The sequence below is a fragment of the Solanum stenotomum genome, chromosome 1, assembly GCF_019186545.1.
Source record: "Solanum stenotomum isolate F172 chromosome 1, ASM1918654v1, whole genome shotgun sequence".
NCBI lineage: Eukaryota > Viridiplantae > Streptophyta > Magnoliopsida > Solanales > Solanaceae > Solanum > Solanum stenotomum.
The window spans coordinates 24,213,163-24,229,593 of NC_064282.1; the positions used below are offsets into that span (position 1 = coordinate 24,213,163).

Below are 16,431 nucleotides of genomic sequence, written 5' to 3' on the forward strand. Positions count from 1 at the left end.
GGCCCAAAAAAGGATCACGGCACCTCAAGGCGGGGGGCGTAGGCGAGGGGATTGAGGCATGGCACCTCAAGGCGAGGGGGTCTTGGCACGGCGCCTCGAGAAGTAGGGTGGGAGGCGGCGAGGTGCAAGGCATCGGGGCGGGGGTTGGGAGCAGGAGTTTGTATGTACGAGTAGGAGTGTGTATGTACCTTTGTACTATCCTAGCTTCATGGGGCGGGTACGGCGCCTTGAGACGGGGTGTGGGGGAGCAGGAGGACGCGTACTGATCTTGGCTTCATGGCCCAAAAAAGGATGACTTGGCTAATTCTGGAATTGAAGGCTATGTATCATAAAAGGCACAACCCAAGTTGATCCTAAAATATCCCTCCTTTGAATTGGCAAACCAGAAACTCAGAAAATCTTCTTGCAAGTCAACTTCTACATCTGAGCAAGACATTCTCCTCTCCCTTTCCTTGTAGGGGGATTAGCAGTGCCATGAATGCGGTTGATGTGAGATGCACAACAGAAGGTGTGCTACGGAACTCCATCACCTGTTACAATGTGGTAATTGCAATTTTGTCTAAGCTCTTCATTTTGAACTACAGCAATAGACTATAGCAGGCACTGGGATGAGATAAAGATCTAGGAGGGCAATGTTCAAATTACCAGCTTATGCTAGTCGAGAACTTTGAGAGAAATCTCATACATAAGCACACTTCTGATTGGTCACAAGCATATATTTCCCCTGCCCATCATATGCCCTATGCACGAGGCATTATTGTGGTAGATTGTGAAGAGAAGCTTAAAAAAATACACCTTTTTTTTGGACAATCCAACACACCTTGTTGTGTCCTCAAAGGGAAGGAGCGTTTCCGAAATTCGTTTCCTTGCTAAGTAGCTGTTGATCTTTTTGTAACCTTCTCTCTTTTTACATTCTAATGTCTTCACTGAAAAGATCTTTTTATTATTAATAGTTGTTGATCTTTTTGTAACCTTCTCTCTTTACGTTCTTAGTCTTCAGTGAAAACATCTTTTTATTATTAATAGTTTGGCTTCATTCATGTGTTCCATACCATTACCACATGTATTAGACTTGTATTTCTTAGAATCTATCTCTCATTAGAAAATCTATCGGAAAAATCTGGATCATGACCAAAGCCCCTATTTTTTAGTGTATATGGAATGAAAATAGGATATTTGTCGATGGAGTTTTAACTCAATTTGTAGGTAGTAAGATCCCCCTTCGTATCACATCTGCTGGATGCTTACTTCATAAAAACAAACCCATCTCCCGTTAGAGTTTGTTTGGGGGTATCAGAATCATTGGTTCATGTCTATATACAGATTATGAGCTAAAACACATTTTCATTCAGCTAAATATCATGCTTGGCGTGGATCAAACTTGCTAAATAGTTTTTTGGATATTCTACTTAGAAGAGCTACCGTGCCACAATTATACCAACCACTTGAACTATTTTAGATGTGTAGATAGCGCTGATGTAAAGTTTTATCAAACATGCTTGTCTTGCATGTAAATTCATGATGTAAAGTTTTATCAAGCATGCTTGTCTTCTCAATTTATTTTATTTTTCCATTTTTTTGGGAAAAAAAATTGTAGTATGGCATGCTTACATTTCCTGAGCTTCTGATTTGCTAAAACACCTTAGTAAAATTCGGCCACACCACTTGTTTGAGGCCTGCTCTGTGGTTGCATCAGTAGCATAAGCCTATTTTTGGTCTTGAATTTACTTTGGTGAAAGTGATATCCTGCTCAATGCCATTTGATTTTAGTTGCTTCTGCAATTTCTTTGTTGATAAAATAAGTGCTTCTGCAATTTGGACACCCAAATTGCTGATATTTAAGCTACATCTGCAGTTAGACTCTCTCTCTCTCTCGCTGACAATCAAAACTGATCCGAAGTTGAACTAGAGGTTCTAGAATGGTATCCATCTTCTGTTTAAAGAAAAGCACAACATTTGAAATGGTTTAGTCCTTGTAAAGGTTCCTATGGATGGTATTTATTAGTCTGAAATTCGACGCTAGGTACTACTGCTACACTTTTGGTGACTTGTTGGGATCGTTTTTGAAAGATCTCTCTAGACTAAAAATATAGTTTTATATGCTATTTACCCAATTATTTTCGGGGATCGCTTGAAGTTCTATGCATTCTGCACTATTTTGTTTTTCCTGATTTCTCTTATACGTAGTTGAAAACTTCGTTTTAATCTGCAAATTTTCTTCAAAGAAACGCTACTTTTGGCCCCAACTTCTGGTTAATGCTACTTCTTTTCTTGCTCAAATGTTCTTAAATGCACTTCCCTTTCACATTCAATGTTGTTTACCATTTAGAGTTCCTGTGATATAGGTATTTCAAGATCCTATGTTCCGGTCTGTCATATTATAGTCGATTAAAAGAAAGAACAGACGCAAAAGAAAGTTCCCCAGCACCGCAGTGTGTGGCCTAGTGGTCAATGAAGTGGATTATGAACCATCATGAAGTCTCAGGTTCAATTCCCTGCAGAGACAAAAAAAACACTAGGCGACTTGTTCCCATCTGTCCTAGCTAGCCTTGGTGTCCACAACTGATATGTACAAATTAGGCCACACATACTATTTCCCAATTTTTAACTAGCGGTTGCTTGAAAAAATGTCATGTTCATTGAGGCACTATTTGTTTTTGTTTTTCTTTCTCATTTTCAGAAGTTGGAAAGTTTTTTTTTATTCTATCATCCCCCGATATCTACTTTAAAGGTGAAAGAGCTGGAAAGGAAGTGCAACACTCTGGTTCTGTGTGTACTATCTTGGGTCTTTATTTTTTAATGTAGCTTAACATGCTTCTGTAATTCAGATATTCTGAAATCCTTAAATATGGCTTTATAATTTTTGTTGAATGTGTAGATCCAATACATTTTAACACTTAAGAGTCGAATTTTCATGATGTTCATGTCTTCTAGATTGATGAATGCCTTATGGATAATTTACTTTTTTCCATTTCTCTTTTACAGGCCGAGGTTATAAGTGAAAGAGATATGAGACAATCCATGATTAAGACATCGCTTGGGAGCTTAATGTACAGTTCCCAGGTAATAATCATACCATTTATTGGTTAGATTTGATAATGGTTGTAAGACTACAAATGAGCCATAATTGTTAGATATGCAGCATGACACATTCTACTGTCAGTGCTACTTCACAAATGAGTTTGGTTGACAACATATTGGAAAATATCAAATATAAGTTTCTTGATAATCTAGAAGCATGCATATCTGAAGTTACTCGTTACTAGTGAAAAACTGGATGCCCAGTTGTCACTAGTCAAACTTAGATTGACGTTAACTGCGAGATAACAGGAGAACTGAGAATGTGGGATCAATTGCTCTTAAGATTTAAGAATCAAATTTATCTGTAGTAAATGTAGAAATGTTCTTTCACACATAATTGTTGAAGTGCTTCAATAACAACATACTAAACATGTACCCATGTGAAGGTAGAGTGTCTCCGATAACCAGGCTCAAGTAAAGTAAATCAAAATCAAGTGTGGAAAGGAAATACAGCAATGAAGAAGCCATAAGGAAAATAAATAAGATATCCTTACAATAAAGAAAAAGTGAAATTTTAGGCTGATGAGGTGAAATTGGTTTCGTTTGATGTGATGTGTGGTGGAGTCTTGAATGGACAGACTAGTCTAGATACAAATTAAATACTTGAAGGATTGCAGGAAATAATTTTTAAATTTTTTTAAAACTTATTGAGGAGCTTCAAGCCCTGAACATGTGATTTCTTATGATGTTTCATATTATATACATCAAATGTTTGATTTCAGTTTATTGAGGCTAACTGCTCTCCCCATTGCGTCTTCCGTTATTGTGTAGGATATATCATCAAAAAGTATCTGCCAAGACTTGATAATAGTTCACTCAGGAAATGAAGCATACAGAAAAACAAACCAGGCAAAAGATTATTTTTGGAGTTCATGAGTCATCAACAGAGACTTTATAAGAAGTTAGCTTCGGAAGAAAGGTTATTTTTGCAGATGCTGCAATTACAACCGCGTTTGGATTCGTATTTGTGTTAAAAGTTAAAACACAATACTCTAGTGAAACAGTAACTTTTGCACGAATTTCAAATCAAGACATAATGAATTGATCATTATAAATTTTGTTAGCCAAGGTTGTCTTGCCAATGCCCCCTCATCCATACAATTGAGACAACTTCTAGTTCTCTTGCTTCTCTAGCATGTTGATCCTGCATCATCTCAAATTCATTTTCATGGCCAACCATCATACACTCGGGCTCTAAGGTATGTTGGGATGTACCGACAAGAGTCAAATTTTGTGCTTTCAGATCTTTGTTGTTGGTGTTCCTATCCAACATTCCTATCCATTGCTTTGTGCTGGAACCAATGCGCCCTACTTCTTGTTTCAGGAGTGAACGAAGTTTCCAAATAGCTATCCTTCATGATATTGGTAATTTGCAATGAAAACCTTTCTTGATTTCAAGTCAACCATATCTTCTACTCTGTATGCTAACTGTGTTAGATTTGAGCTTCGAAGCCTATCAACACCTCGAGATCGGCTGTTACTTTCCATGGTTTGTCCAGAATAACTCTCAAAGATTCAAGCTTTTCATAGAATGATTGTAAATTATATCCAGTAAGTTGCATTGATTGGTGTACGGTATGGTGCTCATAAGGCAAGTAATAGCAGTATAAGTCATATGTCCCTCTTTCTCAGTATAACACTTGCTCTGACTTTAGAGAAATTTGACAATCGAAAATGGAACTATGTTACATAAATTGCAATAGAGGAAGTAGTATTCTTTCTTTATTTGCTTGTCAGTGATTGGAATGTTATCTCATTTTATGTGAAGGACTGGAATGGACTTTAAGAAACAACACATAGACTTTTGAAAAATCTTATTCATAAATGCACATAGAATGTTAAGAATAGTAGCTAATGTATCTTTTTTTAACGTGTTTGGGGTCTTAATTTATCTCTTAATGAGTTTCTGCTGACCTGTTACTGCTCCCTCTCTAAGTTGTTTTCTTTTGAGTTGAGTATCTATCGAAAACATTCTCTATATCCAAAAAGGTAGGGGTGAGGTCTGTGTATATCCTACCCTCCCCCGACTCACTTGTAGGATTACACTGGGAATGTTGTTGTTGTCTGACCGAGATGTTGGAAGTTAATTCATATTTGATATTTAGATATATCAATTTGTTGTTCTCATCTTGTTTGTGACTGCTGAGCTAACCCCTTTATCCAACACACACCATGATCTGTTGACAGAAAAGAAAGGAATAGATGTTGCTTTACTAAAGTAGCAAGGACTCTTAAGCTTCTGTAGGAGCTAGTAAATGTCCATTTCGTTGATTAGTGTTTGACAATTTCTGGTCCTCACTTTTGTGAGTTTTTTTTTTTTTTGGCTTTACTCGAGCCGACGGTCTACAACTTTTCTATCTTCACAAGGTAAGTAAGGTTGCACACACACCATCCTCCCCAAACCACTTGTGAAATTGTATTGGGTATGTTTTTGTACTTTGTGAAATCTTTTAGTGTTTTTTAAACACCGAAACATACAGAAGCTATGTAAAGATAAGTAGTCAAATGGTTGTACCAGACAAACAATTTGGATGCTCTATTTCTTTGTTATTCCTCAGTTCCCCTCAATGCTGTGTTAATAGTTTTAATCTTAGTTTGTTGTGACTTGTGCCAGTCATCCTAATTGGTTGGCTCCTTGCTATACTATTCTGCACACTTCTCTAACAATTTTTTGTGCTACCCTTCCGTTTTGTGTGTAGTGCCAAATCTAAGTGATATACAAAGACTAATGTTTATGTCCTCATGATAAAGATGTTAAGTTGTTAAAAAGTACAAATTCAAAGAAATAAATAAATCAAATCTTTTTTTTCAAATTAAATGGTTTATATGAAAATATAAATAAATTGCTCGGAAAAGAAAATAGGCTAAGCAAAGAGGATTTACCATTGATAGTGAAAAATGAAGTGATTCACCAAGAGCAAAACGAAAAAAGAGGGATGTAGTTTTTTCCAACCCATGTAAAAAGCTTATTAAAATTTTAATAAATATTGAATCTGATTCATATAAAGCAAAATTGAAACTATTAAATTTAATTTTGAATCTGCTTTTTGAATAAAAAAAACATAGAGTATAAAACTTCTTATTTAATTATAATTAAGTAATATATATTTTTACTTTTAATAACAATAATTATTGAGTACAAGATAAATAATTTTTTAATACAATGCATGAAAATTGAAAAATATAGCTTTTAGGGTTCACTTGACCAAGAACAACTTGTTGGGGAATTATTATTCCATCACTCTCGTTGTAAAATAAAAATAACACTATAATTTTAAATTAAGGAAAATTATTTCGTATTTTTATTCCAATTGATTTCTCGTTTTAAAATTAATTCGAGACTACTCATGCCTTTTATGAGTTCTATCCCTCCTCCCAAACAGCCTTCAAGAGTTAGGGATTGAAATTGGAAAAGAAAGAGGGAAAAACACAGTTGCCTGAAAAGGTTAAGCAGCATATTGCTATTAACTTCACCTTTGCACTCGAGCTCCTACTTGTGGGTGTATCTACAATGGCGGACGAAGATTTCCTACCTCCGGTGAGGTTGATGAATTTTGTCTCCGAAGAACAGGTAAAATCGGAACCCCATACCTCTCTCTCCACAAGGGTTAATGTTATTTTGCTTAAACGTGTGTTTGTTTGTAGTTGGCAGAATCCAAGAAAACTCGGGGTGCTCGGGTTGAAGACGGAACTGCTCAGAGAGATCGCCCACTTTATGAGGTCCAACAACTTCCTTTGTGCTTGTCATTTCTTGTTGCTTTATTTGCCTCCCATCTATATCATTTACCCGTGTCAAATGTGTGTGGATACTTGGGTAATTTGTGTTAATTCTTCAGAATACACTAAAATTTAGCAACAAAGTGCATGTATCATGCGGGAATCGGGATACTTACTTACCGTATGCAAATATCCTAACTTGGTAGTAAAGCATATATTTTAGTGATTGGTATCTCCAAAGGTGTAGCTAGGACTTTAACTTTATGAATTCTGTATTCTAGACAATGCAGCTTATGGGGTTATTTATAAATTATTTATGCATATTAAGTGGATTTTTAAACACAAATACAGAGTTGAGTAAAAACTACCAAGTCTGCTGAACTTTTAGGTGAAGGGGTATCTCATGCTCAGCTAATTGAATAGCAACACTATTGTTGTTAGCTTTCCTTTCACTTACTATCCTTTCCAGTTTCAATCTTTTAAGCGAAGGTGCTCTAGGTCATGTGTTCTGCCCTCTGGTATGTATGTGCACTGAATTTTTCAAACTCTCCTGCTTGAGTTGTATTTTCATTGAAACCACAGATCTTGATGGAGAACAAGGACAAGAAAGATGCTGAATTTAATGAACGCTTTAAACACCGTGAGTAATTGAGGTCCCTTGTTCTTCTTGGTTTCTTGTGTGAATGGCTTATGATTATTCATTTTTCTACTTACTCTATTTGCTTACAATTGGTCTCCTTAATGTTGTTGCAGAACCACCCAAAGCCTTAGATGAGGACGAGACCGAGTTTCTTGAGAAGCTTGAAATGGTTAGATGTTGCTTAAGTTCTTTATATTTGTTTGAGATGCAACTAATAGATAATCTACACATGCTTTGAGATAGTTATTCACTAATATTTGTTGCTGAGGCACTTATATGATGTCCTGTCCACAATAGATAAGCTACACATGCTTTGTTATTTCCACGATTTTCTGTCACATTTGGTGGGGAAATTTCAATTTTTCTTCATGGGCTCATTTAATGGACGAAGTTGAGATTTAATGTTTACGTGAGCGGTGGGTATTAGTAAATAACTATCTCAAATCTTATTTCATCTTAAGGTTCCTTATAGTTCTTTTGCAAGTGAGAACCCCTCTGATCACGGAGTTCAAACTTACGGTTACACAACAACAACATACCCAATGTGATCCCATAAATGGAGAAGTTCAAAATTACGGTTATTTATGGATAATGATTCACTATTTAAAATTTGTTGATTGTAGTATGTATGCGGAGGTTGTGATGGAGGTACAATCGACGAAAGTAGACAAAATTAGAAACAATCTCATCCAACAGAAGATACCAGAACTAATTGTTGGGATTAAAATACAAGAAGTTTGTTTGAGGTGTTTAGCATTCAAGCTTGTAGCCTAGGGGTAAGCTAGCTTGGTGAGTATTACATATCCATGTCCTAAAGCGCCAAAAGCACTTGTCCTTGCCCTTAGTTGCGACACTGTAATGGTTAAATATGTTAAAAGGGGACGAGGACGTGAGATAACATGATGGGAAATTGTCTTAAAAGACGTAAATCTCTTGATTCCATGTGAACTTTTTGAAGAAAAGAACAGCATAGAAGCAAATGGTTCTTGTAGGTGATACTAAGGGCTCGTTTGGTGTGAGGGATTAAAAATAATAGTGATGGGATAAAAATGTTTTATGTTGTTTGGTTGCCATGTTTGGGATAACTTATCCCACCATTTATATCATAGTGATGGGATAAGTTATCCCATATACATGGTGGGATAAGTTATCCCAGGATAGCTAACCAGGATAACTTGTTTCCAACCAAACGACCCCTAATAGTTAGGATTAAGGCCTAGTTGTGTTGGTACACATACATAAAGTCCAGTATTTTCTTCAGCTTGTTCTATTTTTATTTTTATTTTTGAAAATGGTAATTGTTTCTATTTCTGCAGAACAGTACATAGGTTGTACTGAAACCCGTATTTACATAAGGAAACTCTAATAATACCGACCTATCCCTATAATGAATCTAAGACATCAATGATAGAGACGATATCATTAGAGCAAATTTGATTACACCAAAAACACAGAGTCGAAATGCAATTCAGTTTAACTTGTTGCATACTACTCTCCCTATTCTCAAAAACTCTAAGGTTCCTCTCTTTCCATATTGTCCACCAAATAGTGTTAGGGACAATTCTCCAGTTACTTCTATTTTTTGCTTGTGTCCTTGCTTCTTCCCAGCTAAATAGAGCCTCTGAAATTCTCCCAGGCATGGACCAGGAGATGCTTTTATGTCTCAGGAACAGATTCCACAACTGGCCAGTGACTTCGCATTGGATAAACAAATGATTGACTGTTTCTGCAGTTTTCCCACAGAAAAAACATCTAGAGCAAAGTGTAATTCCCCTCTTCATTAAATTCTCCTGTGTCAATACTGCTTCTTTAGCCAATAACCACACAAAGCAAGACACCTTGTAGGGGATCTTGGCGTTCCATATATGTTTCCAGGGCCACTTGAGTAGCTGCAGATTTGGATGATTCAACTTCCTGTACACTGCACCTAATTTAAAAATCCCTTTACTGTTTCCCAACCACTGCAATCTGTCTCGCCCTATTTCCAGACCACTAAATTGATCCATGTTTCTAAAAAATTCTGTTACTCTTGAAATTTCCCAGTCATTGAGGTGTCTTCTAAATACAAAATTCCACCCTTGAGGATTCCATAAATCAGCTATAGTACTTTGTTGCTGAAGAAATAAATTGTGGATGTCAGAGAAGAGAGTCTCCATATTTCCTTCTGCATGCCAATCATCCTTCCAAAACCTAGTTTTTATGCCATCTACCACTTTGATCTTGGTGTTAGGTTTGAATTCATTCCAAAGTTCTCTAATGGATTTCCATAAGCTAACATCGTAAGGGGTGCTAACCTCCTTTGTCATCCAACTATCACTCTCTTCATATTTTGCCTTTATGACTGAGCCCCACAAATTCTGATTATCATTTGAGTACTTCCAAAGCCACTTCATCCTCAAAGCTTTGCTCTGGTTCTTCATGTTCTTGATCCCCAGACCCCCAACTCTCTTTTCAGTGATCACAGTTTTCCATTTGACCAAGTGATATCCTCTCCTTTCCTTGTTCCCTCGCCATAAAAAATTTCTCCTGATGCTATCCAACTATTGATGATTCCCGGTGGGATAGGAAATAATGACATCATATATGTTGTAAGTGCATCAAGCACAAAATTAATCAAAGTTAGTCTTCCCCCTAGTGAAGGTATTGAGACTTCCACCTTGCTAGCCTCTTCTCACACTTCTCAATCACCCCATCCCAGATTTCCATAGAGTTGGATTTTATCCCCAAAGGCATACCCAAGTATGTGGTTGGGAGGACACCCACTTCACCTCCCAATATTGACTTCAAAATTTCCATGTTTGGTACTTCATTTACTGGATACAAGAAGCTTTTCCTCCAGTTGACATGTAGCCCAGACATAGCTTCAAAAATAACTAGAATCAGTCTCAATATTTTAAGGTGGTCTTCCTCAGCATCACAAAAAATTAGGGTGTCATCTGCATATAGTAAATGAGTGATCTCTAGACTTTCCCTTCCAGCTCTAGCAACTTCAAAACCTCTCAGCCATCCTTCATTGCATGCATTCTTGATCATATTGTTGAGTCCTTCCATGATTAGTATGAAAAGGAAGGGTGATGGGGGATCACCCTGCCTAAGACCTCTCTGTGACCTAAAAAATCCTGCTGGAGAGCCATTTACCAATACTGAGAAGTTCGCTGAAGATATGCAAAATTTAATCCACTGTCTCCATTTGTGACCAAATCCCATCTTCTCTAGCATACCCATAAGAAAGTCCCAATTGACATGGTCATATGCTTTCTCAATGTCTAATTTGCATAGAATTCCTGGGTTTTTTGAGACCATCCTGGAATCTACAACTTCATTAGCTATGAGGACGGCATCCATTATCTGTCTCCCTTTAATAAAAGCTAATTATTGTGAATCGACAAGCTTGGACATCACTTTTTTCAACCTTTCAGTAAGCACTTTTGAGAAGATCTTATACATACTACCTATCAAGCTAATAGGTCTGAAATCCCTCAATTCTTTTGCACCTTTCTTCTTTGAGATTAGGGCTATGAATGTAGAATTCAGACTTCTTTCAAACCCCCCTTGTTCATGGAAGTGTTGAAAAGTCTCCATTATGTCACCTTTCACCACCTCCCAGCATTTGATATAAAACCCCATAGTAAAGCCATCTGGTCCTGGTGCTTTATCAGTTGCACACTGCTTTAAACACCTTAGAACTTTTTCCTCATCAAAGCTTCTTTCAAGATCCTCCTTTTCCTCCCCTGTCAACCTTGGGCAATTTAAAAAATTGTTGGCAGGTCTCCACTGCAACTCCTCTGTATAAAGCTTCTGATAGAACTCCACTAGTTCCTCTGGACTAGCAGTTGGTCTATGTTATTGTACCTCTTGTGTGCATTAGCTATCTTATGGAAGAACTTGGTGTTCTTATCCCCTTCCTTTAACCAAATTGATCTTGATCTTTGCCTCCAGTAGATCTCCTCATTTTTTATCAGATCCTCCAAGTTCAGAAGTAACCTTGCCTTTTCTGTTGCCTCATCCTCAGTTAGACCTCTATCAGTAGCAATGTTTTCCATAGCTGCCATCTTTTCAAGTAAAGATTTCCTCTGTTGGCCTAGATTCCCTTGCTCACTTCTGCTCCACTCCTTCAGTTTGTGTTTCAGCGCTTTTAATTTGGATGCAAGGATGTAATCAGGCCTCCCAGTATAATCAAAAGAGTTCCACCATGTCCTTACTCTGTCAATGAAACCTTCAGTCCCTAACCACCAGTTCTCAAACTTAAAATAGCTCTTGCTCTTCTTCCAGGAACCACCTTGGAGTGTGATTGGAGAGTGGTCTGATAATATTCTCTACATAGTGTACTGTTTCAAGTTGCTAAAAGCATCATCCCATTCTTGAGATACCAAGACCCTGTCAATTCTTGAAGCTATCAGGTGGTTATCCCCTTTGAACCAGGTGAACTTTGCATTTTCTAGTTGAAGATCAACTAGGTTTAGATCCTCGATCAAATCAGAGAACTCTCGCATCCCCATTGTTCTCCTGATACAGTTCCTCTTTTCCGAGACATATCTAGCCTCATTAAAATCACCACAAACTTCCCATGGACCTTCTATTAAACCTCTGATAGAGCCAATTTCTTCCCATACTAGTCTTCTTTCCACATAGCAATTTGGAGCATATACTCCTGTTATATGGCATGAGAAGTCCTGCACCTGTGATTCAAATTTACAGGTAAATGGGTATATGTCCCGATCTCTAGAACTTCCCCTTTCCATATTCTTTTTTATAAGGCTTATCTTGTTGGTTTGTATGGCACTTCCCATCTGGTGTAGGTTAAAGTTATTCAATTCTATGTGCCAAAGTGATTATCTTCGTTTTGCAAAAGAAAATGATTAAGTTCTTTTGTAGTTCATACATGGAAATTTGGTTTTACGTACTTATATGAATATGTTTATTTCAATCTCTTATCTTTCTTATTAGTTTAGGAAAATCTCACTTAGTGTGTTCTTGACATCCTTGTGTGTGAAAACGCTTCAATGATGGTGAACTCCACTATTGTTTTGCAATGGACAGACTAGTTCCCGAGAAAATGGTATTAGGCTTCAATTTATTTGCATTAGAAGAAAATAAAGATATAACTATTTGATACTCTCTAACTTGTTGATCTCTTCATTGTGTTCAATGCATTTGTGTATGTGTACATGTCTCTGTGTGTGTGTGTGAACACAGACGTATTTATGCATGCATCATACCTTTGATAGTTTTCATTAACTCTTTGATCCATTTAGTCAAGGAGAGAATATGAGAAGCAAGTGGCTGATGAAGAAGATGAGCAGCTGCGAAGTTTTCAAGTAATTTAGTGTCATTGTTCAACTTCATTGGGGACATTTGAGAGTTGGAATGAAGGATAAGGGATTTTCATTTATTTTTTTATTTTTATGGTTATAATATTTTAATTATGCAAAATGGGGGTTGGATTAGAATATTTGAAAGTTTAGGGTTAAAATTAAGGGTAAAGTTTTGGGGTTTTTGGTGGGTTTCATAATTTTTTTAATTTTAACCCTAAACTTTCAAATATTCTAATTCAACCCCCATTTCGCATAATTAAAATACTATAACAAAAAAAATAAATGAAAATCCCTTATCCTTCATTCCCTCATATGTCCCTTTTAGCTCGTTTTCAAGAAGATGAGCATTCTCTAGGGTCTATGAAGAATGCTGATCTTATTCTTGGGTTTTTTAGGCTGCTGTTGCTGCAAAGTCTACGATTGTACACGAAATCAAGGAGATGCCTCTTGTTCCCAAAGTCCAGGTTAGTCTCTAAACTGATTATGCCTTGAGAAAAGTACTGTATTTTTAATGATCGTGTCTTATTGTTTCTTTGCCACCATTTTATCAGCATCGCGCCCAACTTTTGAAATTCTCTGCCTTCACTTCTGCTGTATGGCCTTAGTTTTATGATATATTAATAAATGGTCAAATGATGTGACATGTATGTGGAACTAATACCAAAATGGCTGTTGGTCTTTTATCTGAACTATCAACAATGTAATTTCTTTTTAATGATTTCATAGTCTCTCTGAACTGAGATACCAATGGTCTCTCATAAACATTGAAAAATGACAAAGCTAGGTGCACGTCAGGGCGGTCATGCTGGTGTTTCGCCTAGGAAGTGCCTCAGGGCATGCGTCTCATCATCCTAGCCAGTGCCTTAGGGCATGTGTCTCATCGCTAACCAGTTCCTCAGGGATTAGGTGGAAAATCATTCCTGCTTGCATCTGGTGGAGTGTGTGGAAAGAAAGGAATTCCAGATTTTTGAAGGCACTAGCAGTTCTATCCATAAAATTAGGATAAATTGTCTTAGTCTGCTCTTTTTTTGGTGTAAACAAAATATATGAGGGGAAGTAGGTGATTTAGTTGATTTAATTGGCAGTGATCGTTTTTAAGACAGTGGTCTTTTGTACCTTTTTGTAAAGATTTCAACTAAGCACTTTTTTGTGGGTGTCTAAGTCTTGTTTAATAGAAATTCAATTGTTACCTCCCTAAAACAAAAGAGCCATTAATAAGTATAGAAAACCTTACAATGCTGATGCAGAAGAACGTCCATTTAATCCATTTCCTCCCCAAATCCATATCCTTCAAGACTTAGTTAAGTTACAATTGACATGGTCATACGCTTCTCCAATTTACATAGGACTCCTGGTATTTGACCCCTCAAACTAGTATCCTCACAGTCGTTGGTGATCAAAGATGCATCCATTATCCGTCTCCGAATGCTATTTAATTCTTGTGCACCATCCTTTTTAGTCTTTCTGTCAATATCTTGGAATTGATCTTATATACAAATCCATTTTTTATCAAGAAATGTAAGTCCAAGTTTGTGTTGGTGATAAGTGATAATTTCTACACCACACAACAAACCAACTACAAGAAAATTAGCACCAAGGAGTAAGTAAATTCAGAAGGGAGATAAATTCCCCAACCAAACATTTTAATAAAAGGAATCAGTAATTTTACCCATGATAAAGCTGATTACTCAGTGAAAAGAAGAGGAAATTCCCCGATAAAAATAACAATAATGAAAAAGAAGGAAATCCACCCCCCNCCCCCCCCCCCCAAAAAAAAAAAAAAAAGGTTGAAGGAATAAAAAATATATAGGTGATAGAGCTGATTAATCAGTGAAAAGAAGAGGAATTGTTGGCTGGCAAGTAGGGATGGCGACGGGGCGGGTTGAAGTGGGTTTTTTTTTAAATTAATGCGGGGCGGGTTGCGGGTATATGTGATTTTATGTTGGTTCAGATTTAATTTTAACTTTTTACCTGATATAAGAGTGATAGAGCATTATTTATTAAGATAATTTATATAAATCTACTAAAATATTCAAGATAGTCTATGAAAATGGTTCAATAAAAAAATAATACAATATCTTACATGTTTTCCAATTGACCCCTAAAAAATAATTTTTTTTTCACTATCCTATTAAATTAATACAACCTAATTAAAAAAAGAATTTATTGTTATGAATTTTATTTTTAGTATCAAACTTAACTAGAAAAAGAAAATATTTAAAAAGTTATGCGGAGCGGGGCGGATTATAAAATTTGCTGGTTAAGCTCAACCCGCCTCACCCCCACCCCGCACCGCCCCATTGCCATCCTACTGGCAAGTGACAGCTAGGAGGTAAGCAAAAATGACATGCTGCAACAACTATTAATTTACTAGCGAGAACTTGAAAAACCTGTGATCAAACTATTCAATATTCTTTTTCTTACTGCTGCCTAGGAGCTCCCATTTTTCTTTTTGCTCCCTTGATGACTCGAACCCACTACCTTAGGGTTAGAGGTGGAAGAAAGCTTACCATCTGTGCAACCCCTTCTAGTCAACTATTCAAGATTCAGTTAATTAAATTTAGAATCTGAAACTTCTATCTTTGATATCAATAGTAAGTTTCCAATGTTAGATAAATGGTAAGTTTTGCTGGATATCTTCCGTATTTCACATTTTCCTGTGGGCATAGGGTTCCTGTCTTATACAATAAACAAATGGCCACTCTTTACTGTGCCAATCTATAAGGGAAGGGAAAGGGGAGTACTCGTTACAACATTTGGCAAGATGTAACGCATTGCATTGTTGGTTGATGCAGGAGCCGAAATTAATTAAGAGGAAGAATCCTCCAGCTAATCCATTGGGAATGATTGTCAAAATCAAGCCACAAGCTAAGAAAGCTAAGATGGATCTGTTATCTTCCGTCTCTTCTTTGACAACAGCTACCAAAGCATCCAATGATGACAAAAAACAGCCTTCATCAGATGTTGATAACGTATCCAAATCTGAAACAGAAGAATCCCAGAGATTAACAAAAAGACCTAGTGTTAATGCTGACAACCACGAACCTGTTACAATAGGTGGTTTGGTTTCATATAGTGATGAAAGTGACGATGATTGACTGGCATGTTCATATATTAATGAGAATTTGCCTTGGATTAACCACATCTCGAGAGGAACTAAAACCAAACAAACTCACTGTCACGTCCTCTTTTATGTGTTCTAGCACAGACACAAACTGCTTTCTTCAAACACGTACAATATTAAATTTCTGTAGAAGATAACATGATTTTTGTAGGTGGCCCAGACACCACGGTCATCAAAAAACACTAGGTGATTCTTTCCATCTGTTCTAGCCTTGGTGGATAGAGTTACTTGGTACATGTTGCTGGTGGGAGGTGGCAAGTATCCCTTGGAATTAGTCGAGGTGCGTGAAAGCTGGCCTACCGTCATAAAAAAAAACATTTTTTTTTTTTTTGTTGTAGTAGTAAGAGTATGGTTTAAATAGTGCAGTCATCCTCGGCTAGGTTTTTGCTTCTTTGGAGCAAGGATGAAGTCAATGAGTTAGTATTTTGTTTACTTCTTAGAACAAAACAATTAAAGTATCTGTTGTTATCAAGAAATTTGGGGTTGTTTAGGTTGTGCTGCTCTACGGAGGGGCTATATTGGGGACAGATTTGACACATTTGTATGTGTAAAAA

General features: G+C 36.8%; 1 protein-coding gene and 1 long non-coding RNA gene across 4 annotated transcripts in view; both read left to right on the plus strand.

Annotated features, from left to right (window-relative positions):
* Nucleotides 1-3,069, plus strand: part of LOC125842749 (uncharacterized) — an 18,256-nt gene extending 15,187 nt beyond the window's left edge. For both annotated transcript variants that reach the window (XR_007443944.1, XR_007443945.1), the window contains 2 exons: nucleotides 459-543; nucleotides 2,986-3,069. This is a non-coding gene — a long non-coding RNA (uncharacterized LOC125842749). The remainder of the gene's footprint in view (nucleotides 1-458; nucleotides 544-2,985) is intronic.
* A 3,394-nt stretch (nucleotides 3,070-6,463) lies between these two features.
* On the plus strand, nucleotides 6,464-15,897 carry LOC125842921 (uncharacterized). Of its 2 annotated transcripts, XM_049522204.1 has the most exons (8): nucleotides 6,464-6,652; nucleotides 6,727-6,801; nucleotides 7,381-7,438; nucleotides 7,552-7,607; nucleotides 12,694-12,756; nucleotides 13,149-13,217; nucleotides 15,549-15,677; nucleotides 15,708-15,897. In XM_049522204.1, exons 1-8 carry the CDS (start codon nucleotides 6,593-6,595, stop codon nucleotides 15,849-15,851), a joined length of 654 nt encoding a protein of 217 aa, XP_049378161.1. In that variant the 5' UTR covers nucleotides 6,464-6,592; the 3' UTR covers nucleotides 15,852-15,897. The 2 variants fall into 2 exon arrangements, with proteins under 2 accessions (XP_049378161.1, XP_049378157.1); XM_049522200.1 differs by having other exon boundaries at nucleotides 6,465-6,652; nucleotides 15,549-15,897.
* Nucleotides 15,898-16,431: the final 534 nt, after the last annotated feature.

Bases quoted from the DNA above. Each gene is read 5' to 3' on its own strand.
- LOC125842921 (XM_049522200.1), top strand. From the start codon at position 6,593: ATGGCGGACGAAGATTTCCTACCTCCGGTGAGGTTGATGAATTTTGTC. The intron at 6,653-6,726 runs GTAAAATCGGAA...GTTTGTTTGTAG, and splicing joins ATTTTGTCTCCGAAGAACAG to TTGGCAGAATCCAAGAAAAC. The intron at 6,802-7,380 runs GTCCAACAACTT...TTGAAACCACAG, and splicing joins GAGATCGCCCACTTTATGAG to ATCTTGATGGAGAACAAGGA.